An 11,754-nucleotide genomic window follows, 5' to 3' on the forward strand; every position below is an offset into this window, starting at 1 on the left:
AATATAATATAATATAATATATAATATAATATATAGAAAGATTTATATATTATATATCATATATGTATATTCTAGTTGTTATCGCGTCGGCATTGATCGTCATGCGATGGCACAACGATATCGCACGATTGCACAAGGAAAACGAGTTTTTACCTAAGGAACTAACTAGCTAAATACAATCGACAAGTATAACTGCGAATAACGTCGTCGTGATATTCGAAGATCAATCGCCGCGACATTGCACTTTCAGTTTTCTAAAAATTCGACCGTGACATCGTGTTCGATAATCATTTCTCTTATGACTTATCTCTTAAATATATCGGTGGATATCCTCCGCTTTCTTTTCGCATCCCTTCTCGGATTTTCCATCTTACAAAGTATTAGCATTATAAAATATCGGCTGGCGTACGAGCGCGCGAAAACGATGAGAGAAAAGCACGCATTTCGAATCGCATTATAAAAATACACAATGTTCTTGTTCAACGATTAAACGCGTAAATCACGGCAAATTGAAATTCGGACTTGGAAAAGGGAATGCTCGAGCTCTTGTATTTAGCGACACCCTGTACTCTTTGGACGCTTTCGGAATTACGTAGAAAGTTGCGTTCGTTACGATCGACGATATCTTACTTACCGACAATTCCCCACCCTTTAATCGATCCTATCATTTTTCGAACATGTACTTACTTCAAGCAGTACACTTCTCACGTGTTCCACTCGCATTTTATATCGCGCGTCGTGTATCGTCATCAATCATCTTGCCATAATACGCGACAACAAAGAAGTTATTCTCGATGAAAGCTGATGCGTCCCGATCATTTTCGTTTTTTATTGTATGTTCGTATTAGAACGAACGCAACGAATCGATGAATCGATCGTGTACGCATGGAGAAAAGAGTGACTCGTTCAACATGGTGGCAGTAATAAAGAGACGACACGATCGCGAACCGAGACAAGTTTTTTTCGGCAGTTTATTGGCAATTGCTTGTTTCAACCGGTTTTCTATGTTCGTTCAACCTTTATGTCAATATCAATAAGTATCTATATACTTTTTTACTTATGATAGAATATCAAATATTCTTCTTTGAAAGATTTTTAAATTGAGCTAGATCATCGTTGCTCGATACATTGCTATTTATATTTAAAATTTAAAATTTTATTATTAAAAAAATATTGAAATTAGAAGATGTCAAAAATTGTTGACATTGACATAAGGATTAATAGAGTGATTAGGATTAGATCGAGTGATATTTGATCGAAGGAAAGGGAACAAAGAAAAATAAGCGCAGTAGAGAAAGTATAGAAAGTAAAGAAAGCAAACGAAAAGAAGGCGAAGGTGTGAAGAATCGGCGTTCGGTTCGACTCGCGATATAATTGAGATGAGACGCGAACGAAGACGGCGAATTATTTATGGTCAATTTAAAAAAACAAACTCCAGGCTTTGGGATCGATTGACAAACGTGTTGTTGCAAGTTTCTTTATTAAACTCACGGTCACGGAGAATATTTGTTGGGAATAAATACGTCTGAAACGTAGAACGAGAAGACCGAGCGGAAACAGAATGACGAACATATTGCGCGTTGCCGTTTGTCGAATAAACGCGTTCAGATTGGCAGACCTCCGAATCGTGTCGATGCTTTGGTTGCAGATATTGATTTTTATCTTGAATTCGTTTTCGCAAACGCGCGCTCGTTATGCCTCAAGTAACAGCTCTCTTTCTTTCTTTCTCTCTCTCCCCCCTCTCCTCTTACCTCGTATCTTTCTTTCTCTTTCTCATCGATTATCTTTTTCCTTTCATCTTATCTTTATCATTACTTTTTTCTTTTTTTCTTTCGTACACTATCGTTCGCTCACTTTCAATCTCTCTCTCCCTCTCTCTCTCTCTCTCTCTCTCTCTCACTCACTCACTCACTCACTCACTCACTCACTCACTCACTCACTCATTCACTTTTCGTCTGTCTCTGTCTCTCTCTCATACACACACATTTCTTTTGTGTTTCTCTTCACTTCCAATTTTATTCATTTCGTCTCGCCTGTTTTCTTTCTGGCCTCGTCGAACGAAAACGGCGCTTCGTTTAACGTACATCATTCCCATGGACGTAAACGATTTCTAATCGTTATTTCCCATCTTTATATTTCCACGAAATATATATATACTACATATATGTGTATGTATATATGTATATATACATATACGTACATACATAGATATACACACGCTTATATTGAAATACGGTTTTGTGTGTGTCTCTGTATGCATGCCTGTGTGTATACGGGAGGGATACGTGTGTATATATATGTACGTATAACAGATCGGACAGTCTAGATGCGTCGTTGACGCAAAAAGATAGCAAGTAGTTCTTGCGTGTCTACCGGGATTCTCCGCTCTCGGACGTTTGAGCTACTGTTGTGGGATTATGGCTCGTCTCGTATTCCATCACTTCCTGGTAGATCAGCTCTTTCCACTGGTCCACCGTATGCTCCCTCTCATCGACACTATGGTCGTACGGACCTGGTGCAGGCTGTAACAAACGCGATACTACCTAACAATCATCGTTTTTTTCTTTCCCATCCTTTACCAAGGAATGACTACGTATTCGATGGAACGCGACTCGAATCGGTCGATACTTTTCTTCTCTCTCCCACCACCATCTCTTCACTCCCGAAACATTGATAGATAAAATGGAAGATGGAGAGGGAGATATGAGTGAAACGAACATGGTTAACGGGATTAACGACGAATCGGTGACACTTACGGCATTGACTTCGCCCTCGTCGTACCACACGTTTATGTAATTATGTAGTAAAGCATCATCGACGGAGATGCGTCGTTCGGGGTCGATCACGAGCATGCGCGACAATAGATCCCTGGCTTGACTAGCTGGAACATAAAAGGAAAAGAAAAAACGTATGGAAGAGGAGCAGCATAGTAAAAAGGTAGCAAATCCAGTGCTAGATCTATGTATTTCGAATAAAACGTATATGTTTAGATTGATCGTTAAAATAGTTTAAAATAATTTTACTAAAATAAAATATCAATCATCATAATTAATTGAATTCAAACATCTATTAAATGAAATAATCATGAAATAACTAAAAATTACATAATTTTTAAATATAAATTTAAATATGAATTTATTAAAAGAAGATTTATATGTTATAAATTATTATGTACTATATAAAATTTAATTTTTTAGATGTTTTTAGATATTGTTGAAGAGATTTGAATTTTATCAATCAATAAAAATAGTATATAATCAGAGAGTATAAAAAATACAAAATGATATACGTAATACATTGTATTATCAAGAAAGACTTATTATAAATAATATAATAATGATTGTTTGATGAACAAGATTTGAAAATAATATTCAAATATTTCATTAAACGTTTTCATGAAAAGACTACATAATTTAACATATTTCAAACATTGATAAATTTGATAAATTTAATATAGCAACTTATATTTCAAATTAATAAGATCTAATTATCAAAAAAATAGTTTTATGCAAATATTTTTATCTCTTATTATATACTTAATCTAATAATTTAAGATAAACTTTTCTCTACAAGCTTACCTTTCAACCTGTTGTGTTCCGACGAATCCGATGGAAACAAGACGTCCGGGAATAACCTGTCGAACGGATATCCCGGATACCGTGGCCTGTTCTCCACGTAATTCCTGACCGTAGGCTGGAGCCGCTGCATGAATTCCTGCGCCGGCGTTCCCAGTTGCTCTGCAACAACGTCCAGCCGCGCGTGTTAAAGCACGCACGTTCCTGGGTGTAGTACACGGAGGGAAGCGATCACGGCGACCTACCGATTATCTTGTTCCATTGGTCGATGTGATCCGTTCCGGGAAAGAGGACGCCACCCCGAATCATTTCGCCCATTATGCACCCGACCGACCAAATGTCCACGTTCTCCTTGTATCCCATCCCGAGGATCACCTGCGAGCCGACATACCGTCGGAATCATGGTACGTAAAGAATGAATAAATAATTAACACGCGATTCTTTATTTAAAAAATGTGCGAATTTTCGAGATTCTGGGCTCGGGACAAGTCGGGAAAATTCGGATGAAATCGGGCGAAAACTTCTATTAATTAGAATATTCGGGTCAACTCGGTAAAAATCGGACAAGATCGGTTCAAGAACTTAAGATCTAAGTTTTTCACTATTCTGCTCGAGAAGTATACTTGACACGAAAAAGTGGCAATTTCTTTTATTATAATGAATATTTCGTTGCGAAATAAAATTACCTTTTGCTATTTAAATTAAAATTTTACTCAGAATATTCGGGTCAGCTCGGTAAAAATCGGACGAGATCGGTTTAAGAACTTGAAATCTAACTTTTTCACTGTTGTATTCGAGGAGTATACTTGACACGAAAAAGTGGCTATTTCTTTCGTTATAATGAATATTTCGTTATACGAAAAAAAAAAAAATTATCTTTTGCTATTTGAATTAAAATTTTACTGAAAGCTAAGAGATATTTAATTTATTTTAATTTAATTTTTTATTTCCTGTTTGACAAATATACTCGTTATTCCTTAATTTTAATTACGCACACAGATTATTCATTTTTAAAATAAAATTATACAGTTAACGATTTAAAACATTAAGGGGAGATGAAGTATATATATAATTAAATTTCACATTGGATTATTTTTGTCTATTTATATATCTTAATCGAATCTTATATAAAATTATCGAGATTTAGCCCGATCTTGTCAAAACATAACCGATCTGTCTCGAAATTCGAATTCCAGAGACTTACATGATATCCATTACCCTACACGGTTAATTTATTTTTTCTTATTCTCACCTCTGGCGCCCTATAATATCGTGTCACAACGTATGGCGTCATCATAAAAGTGGTCCCGGCTGTTCTGGCCAGGCCAAAATCGAGAATCTTCAATGTACAGTCAGCCTTTACCACTATATTGCTCGGCTTTAAATCCTACCCGCCAGTAATGGACAAGAAGCACCGAGTTAATAACACATACGATTTAACGTTGCCGGAAATACGAAATCACTCACCCTGTGAATGATACCGGCCGAGTGTAAGTGTTTGATGCCGCACAGCATTTGATAAAGCAGATAAGACATACGTTCGTGATCCAGATCCATCTGGATTACCTGGCATAAATTCGCGTCCATAAGTTCCATCACCAAGTAAACGTCTTGAAACTCGTCCAAGGACCGTTGTGGCGTGAACGCGTTCAACAAACCGATTATCTGCCGGCAAAAAATAATCTTCGAATCGCAAGATTTATTGCGACACGGAGGAAAAAAAACTTACGTTTTTGTGATTGACCAACTTCATCAGCTTGAATTCCCTGTAGGCCCTCTTCGCGTGCGTAACGTTTTGAAAAGGTCTCGAGAGTTTCTTGATCGCGACATTCTGCGCTGTCACCGTGTCGTACGCCGCGCTGAAACAAACATGTCTAAATAAGTACACGTGTATTTATAATTGGTCATAACCTCGATTATTTTTTTACTGTTACGAAGCGAATTCTAACTGCGCTTATTGCGATTACGTAAATAAAATAAAATTGAAAGGACGACTCAAAATGACTTTACTTTTTGTCCATTATTGTGAAAGATAATTGCAATACAATTATTAAAGATTCAATGTTTAAATATTCTTTAAAATAAGATATTTCAAGATTACATTTTATGAAATATGATAGATTGAGGTTATATTTTTGAGGATGATAATATTAATTTCTGGATATTTTTTGATATAAAAGTTTGATATAAAATTTTCAATTTATTATTTTTATAAATTGTATATATGTTGAATTTTTCAATTTTCAAATTCGAAACATCAGCGTTAAATTCAAATTTCACTTTGCTTAAAGTGTCAAAATTTAAATTTCAAATTTCATACTATCACAACTAGAATCATACTAGCACAACTGTTATAAAATATCCGAGAATTAAAATCTAATTTAATTTTAAATAAATATTGCGATCCGATGTGAGAAAAAGAACATACAATATATAAATATGATTTTGCATATCGTTGACGCGATTTAACAATATATTTTTTTTATTGAATAAATAATTAATTGTATCATATAGATCTTTAATTAATTAATTTGACGTGTATTGACGCTTTTATTCTTCAATTACATAAAAAATCAAAATGTGAAACTTTATAAATATATAACTTTTGAATCAATTAATTTCTACAATTAAAAATTCTACGTCAAAATCCTATAAAAGGATTGACATAGAAGAATCCACAAAGAAATGTTCAAAACAAATTTTAATACTTCAAAATAAAGTTCATTTCATTCTAAAGTTTATAATACGAAAATCTCAAATATTTAACTTACTTTCAATGTATATATTTTATTACCAACAGAGAATATTCAATTATTATTTGTGAAGCCTTCAAGTACTTTCTGCTCAATAGTAATAAAATATCTTATCTTTCTCAGGATTAAGTAGTGAATGTTATAGAGACGTCATAATGGATATTTGGATCTGTAATAATGGACATTGGAATTAATTACCGATAATTAACCGCGTGTAAGAGTAATATCTGGTGACCCAAATTGGAATGGGCAGGACTTTCACTTTACTTAGACAGGATTTTAAACATCTTGAGACAGGACTTATAATTGGACTTATACTCGTTGATCTAAGAAATGTTAATAAAAAGACGTAGACACGGACAGATATCAGTTAGATGTTAATTAGATTTGTCTAATAATCTCTAAATAAAAACGAATATTATCGAACTAAATAAACAAAGATTTTTGCTTATTAGGAAAACTTGAATTTTGAACTTTTGTAACTCTAACTATAATTAAAAATCAATAAAGTAAAATTATATTATTATTAAAAAATTATTATTGTTAATAAATAATTTATTTGCTAAACACAAGGTTCTATATTCCAAATTATCAATCATTACATCGATTCGTGGTTTCATTATAAAAATATTAGAATCGTCTGACTTTTCATATTACACCAATATCGGTTTATTCCTCTATTAATCTCTTCGAAAGACCACTTAAGACCACTCAAGGTCGTAACGAAGTAAAATCAATCAAAAAAATCAAACTAACCCTAACAATAATTATTTTCGACTTACCGATATTTAGATACTCACCAAACGATTCCCTGTGCACCGGAACCGATCGGCTTCAAATTCTGATACCGCTTGAGAATGGTGAATCTGGTGTCCCCGACTTCGACCGTGTAAAACATGGCGGATAGCCGGGTTGTCATATCAGGCCCCAGGTAAGGCATGCGCCTCGGTGCTCGTCTCTCCTGCTGCACCTGTACCTGCACCTCCCCTCCGCTCGAGCACTCCTGGTGCACTCGATGAGGACTTACGCTCTTAGCCACTTTGGACCGTAGTGCGAGCGTACCTGGCCGAAAGGAAACGTGGCCTCTTGCCCCTGTTTTCTGCTCGGTCCGAGGGGCACGTGCACCGGGACCGGTATCGGGACCGGCGCCGGCACCACGCCGTTTCTTCTCTGCTCCTCGCTTCCGGACGACGCCGCCGCCGCCCCGCCGCTTTGCTCGCTTCTTATGCGCGCCGGATTCGTCTGCGACAGAGACCCCAGAACACCGATTAGCCGAGATAACTGCTAATCGTGGGACGTCAAAGGGGAAACGTGACGCTCTCTCCCCTCGAGGTGTCTACAGTGATCCCCCATGATCGATGGCTCGTTTAGACGGGCTAGAAAACACGGGACGATAAAGAAACGGTTGGAGAGAAGTTGAATCGTGGCAGATTTATTCTGGTTATTTGCGAAAATTGATGTTTGGATTTGTGTTGGTTTCGTCTGGTTGGGGATAAGGGAAGGAGAAGAGGCGATGTCATTCGCGAAGATATACTTCAAACAGTAGTATAGGTCGGTTATAACTGCTACTGTATGCTAACTAGTGATTCTAATTGTTGAAATTCGTTGTAATTTTTATTTCCTTTTTGACGGTTGATTTTTGTTAAGATTTCTAAATTTATTCTTAAATTAGATTAGATATTTATTTGAAAATTTTTATTATAAATTTGTATGGTAGAAAGAAAGGATGAAGATAATTTTGAATTTTGAAATATAATTCTGAATTAAGAATGATTGAAGAATTAATATAATAAATAATAAAGGTCAAAGGATATTACAATAAAAATTTTTATATATGAATCTTGTATATTTATCTAATATTATTGAGTCAAGATTTTTTTGTTTTATGACAAATAATAATAAAGTTATTAATTAATAAAATTATTTAATATAATATTTAAAAATCAAAGAAAATAATAATACAATCTGAGAGGAAGTAAATTGTAATACAATTTAAATTTTAAAAAATCAAAATATTTATTAAATTAAATTATAATAGTAAATGAAAACAAAAAGAAAGTATTTATGTTACATAAGATAAAAATAATTAATAATTACAAAATTTTTAATATGTTAAGATTTATTTTATATCACAATTACTTTACGATGAATTCTCCAATTTTATCGAATTAATTTATCTAATATAAGTGAACTTTACATCCAGTTTAAGTTATTCCGAAATATCTCTATATATTATCTGACGAATAAGAATTACAAATTTAAAAAATTTTTTGCAATCCAAGCAAGATTGGATATTTTATATTTAAAACAGAAATAAAAAATAAAAAAAAATCAATTGTTTCAAAATAAAAAGTAAAAAATCTATTTAAAAAAAAAATTTCTACATATAAATTCTTAAAATAAATTATTTTCAAATTATTTATTTATCAAATTTTTCAAATACTTCAAATATATATAATAAGAAATAAAAATAACAATAAAATTTTTCTAAAATTTAATATTTTATCTCAAAATAAGAATGTGTAAATTCAGAAATCATTATACTATATTATATCAAAATAATTTATTTAAAATAAGAAACTTATTTAAATCATAAATAAATAAAAAATAAATAAGAAACTTATTCAAATCATAAATAAATAAAAAATATAGTTTCCCCACAATAAGCCCATCAACATTATTTAAAAAAAAATAACATGTATCGATCGATATGATTTTTACTAGAATCACTAACTCGACTCCTTCTAACATTCTCCGTCCAATCCTCTTCGAGGATGCCTCTCTCCCTCAATACTTTATTTCCACCAGCCTTGCTTTCAACTCTAATCTTTTTCGAGGCGAACGGCTCGCCTCGATATCCGACCGCGACAACGACCCCGACGTCTCGATTTTCGGTGGAGAGGATCGCGAAATGGTATCTATCGCCGAAAGTTTCGGCGTCTCGGTCGAAAATAGAAATTGGAGCAAAGTCGGGCAGACGTTCTCGGCCGTGAAAGAAAAAGGAGACGGGAGCGCGCCGGTCGAAGAGTTTTCGTCGGCCGCGGCCAAAATTAGAAGAAGGCGGTGGCGAAGGGGAAGAAGAAGTCGCGCGAATATTTCGACGACATCGTGCCGCGTTCACCTCGCGGTAATTTCTTCTGCCGCCACGGGATTCCCCCAATTATTTATAGAGAGCGACACAGACACGGATGCCAACTGCAACGACGGTCGCCAATTCGGCTGCTGTCACATCCTTCCCCCCTTTCTGACTTTTGCCCACGTCAGTGTCGTGCAACCACCTTCTCTCTTTTCGTCCGTTTCTTCGTTCGCGAACGATCTCGCGCTCGAATCTTTCACTCGACACCTGCTACCAATTACGCGATTACGCGGAAGTTGGCGCCACATGTTGGTTCGGGGATGGGAAAAAGTCGTTTTTGTCGTTTTAACAAATGAATATTTGTTGTGTTATTTATAGTGAAATAGGAGATTTAGGATTGATAAAAATTTGAAAATTTTTATTATGAAAATTTTTTTTATGCAAGAATTCGTTTTATAAAAAATGGAAAGGAGTATTTTTGTAATTTGATTATATGTATTGAGTATCAATAATAATTGTATTAAACAGACGAAAGAAAAACATTTCTTTTTTATTTTTCTTTCTCATAGAATTTTGAATTTAATAAAATATATTTTATAATTCAATGATATAAAATATATTTCAATACTTGAAATAATGATATATATGAATATATAATGAAATAAAATTTTTATGTGAGAATGGAATAAATAATAGAAGTCTTTTCTTTTCACAGAAATAGCAAAATTATAGATTTAGTCTAATGAGTTTTTTTAGTCTAATGAGAATTTTTGTCTTCTTTATTTTTTTATCTAGAAATTTAAGATTTAAATTTTGCAAGATTTTGAAATTTTGAAATTATGAAATATGATACTGTATCATTTTACAATTCACATTAATTTGAATTATTTTAATTAGCATTAATTTCAATTTATTTGTAATAATTTGTATTTGAAATTAGCAACATACACAAAAAATCTGTTTTACTTTTTTAAAAACATTTTTTCAAAATTTCAGGATAAAATTTAATTTCGTTTTTTTAAATGATGTTTTTGAAAAATTTCCATATTTCAATATTTCAAATGTTTTCGCTCTTTTTCATATTAAACGAAAAATTTTATGTTGAAATTATACAAGTAAAATTATTATTTGAAAATATTGATTATTGAAAAATAATAGAAAATTATAAAAATTCGTAAGAAAAAATTATTATTTTTGACATAATAACATATTTTTCCGTTTAAAGAAAAAAGAAATAAAAAAACAAAAAAGAAGAAAAAAAGAAATAAAAAAAGAAAAAAGAATAAATAAAAAAAAAATCTATAAAATAAAAAAAATCCTATGATTTTCAATTCCATAGGATTTATACAATTTAGTTTATCTAATTTTCAAAATATTTCTAATATACATTTTCAAGAAAAAATATTATATTAATTGTTATAAAAATTATTATTTATTATTTTGAAGTAATAAAAAAAAGAAGAATATTATTAAATATTAAATAATTAAAAAAATTTTCTCATTTTTTATAATAAAAAGAAAAATTATAACAAGAAAAAATTGAAAATGGAAAACAAACACACACATCTTCTTATTAATTAATAGATATATTAAACTATAGAAATTTACTTTCATAGTTACTAACATAAAAAATAAACATTAACATACCAATACATTTAAAATACAACAATAATATTTTCAATTATCTTAACTGACCTAAAATATAATGTCTATGAATCATAATCCTTTATAAATACATTAATAAATATCTTTTTCTATTTACTAAAATTTCTATAAGATCTTTCATGATTGCAATAACAATTAACTCATTAGAATAAAAGGATTGGTTGGGAAACACTGGCTCATCGATGCCGCGGTATCCGAAAGATTTAACGACCACCACACGTTTCTTCGCTTTCCTTCCGCTAACCTTCTTCTTCCTCTTTTTTTTTTTTTTTTTTTTTTTTTTTTCCCCTCGTCGCCGTGTCGCAGACGGCATTCCTTCGCTCGCTACCACGTTGGATCATCTCCAACGCGTACGCGCACGCGCTTGTTCAACGAAATTCGTTAGACGGTTTTAACGCCGGCATAATTCATCGGATAAGAAGGATTTAAGAGAGGCGAAGACGCGAATGTCGGAAATCCTGCGTGGATAGGTATGATTTAAGATCCGTGTCTCGTCCAAGAAAATGGTTCGAAACGGTGTCTCGCGAATTACAAATCTAAATCAGGAAAGATATTCCTTCTTCCCTGCTGCTTAAAACTTACCATAAACGAGCGGCCATTGTGAAAGGTCGACGTTGAGCGACTGAATCCGAAGGGAGCGAGATCTGTAATTAAAAAAAAAAAAAAAGAAAAATCTCGTGAATCC

General features: G+C 32.9%; 1 protein-coding gene and 1 long non-coding RNA gene across 11 annotated transcripts in view; one reads left to right on the forward strand and one right to left on the reverse strand.

The window, feature by feature from the left end:
• Window positions 1-4,648, forward strand: part of LOC116186389 — a 10,206-nt gene extending 5,558 nt beyond the window's left edge. The window contains exon 3 of the long non-coding RNA XR_004151369.1: window positions 4,637-4,648. This is a non-coding gene — a long non-coding RNA (uncharacterized LOC116186389). The remainder of the gene's footprint in view (window positions 1-4,636) is intronic.
• Window positions 2,112-11,754, reverse strand: part of LOC102673534 (stress-activated protein kinase JNK) — a 155,887-nt gene continuing 146,244 nt past the window's right edge. For 4 of the 10 annotated variants that reach the window (XM_006621965.2, XM_031513487.1, XM_031513491.1 and 1 more), the window contains 9 exons: window positions 11,652-11,713; window positions 7,129-7,570; window positions 5,305-5,434; window positions 5,043-5,240; window positions 4,828-4,962; window positions 3,821-3,950; window positions 3,579-3,737; window positions 2,757-2,881; window positions 2,112-2,522 (listed from right to left, as the gene is read on the reverse strand). In XM_006621965.2, coding sequence (XP_006622028.1) covers window positions 2,370-2,522; window positions 2,757-2,881; window positions 3,579-3,737; window positions 3,821-3,950; window positions 4,828-4,962; window positions 5,043-5,240; window positions 5,305-5,434; window positions 7,129-7,570; window positions 11,652-11,713 — 1,534 coding nt within the window. In that variant the 3' untranslated portion in view covers window positions 2,112-2,369. Of the gene's footprint in view, window positions 2,523-2,756; window positions 2,882-3,578; window positions 3,738-3,820; window positions 3,951-4,827; window positions 4,963-5,042; window positions 5,241-5,304; window positions 5,435-7,128; window positions 7,705-11,651; window positions 11,714-11,754 lie in introns of all 10 variants that reach the window. The other 6 variants (XM_006621967.2, XM_031513493.1, XM_006621968.2 and 3 more) reach the window with 3 other exon arrangements.

The sequence above is a fragment of the Apis dorsata genome, unplaced genomic scaffold, assembly GCF_000469605.1.
Source record: "Apis dorsata unplaced genomic scaffold, Apis dorsata 1.3 scaffold_651, whole genome shotgun sequence".
In the NCBI taxonomy this organism is placed as follows: domain Eukaryota; kingdom Metazoa; phylum Arthropoda; class Insecta; order Hymenoptera; family Apidae; genus Apis; species Apis dorsata.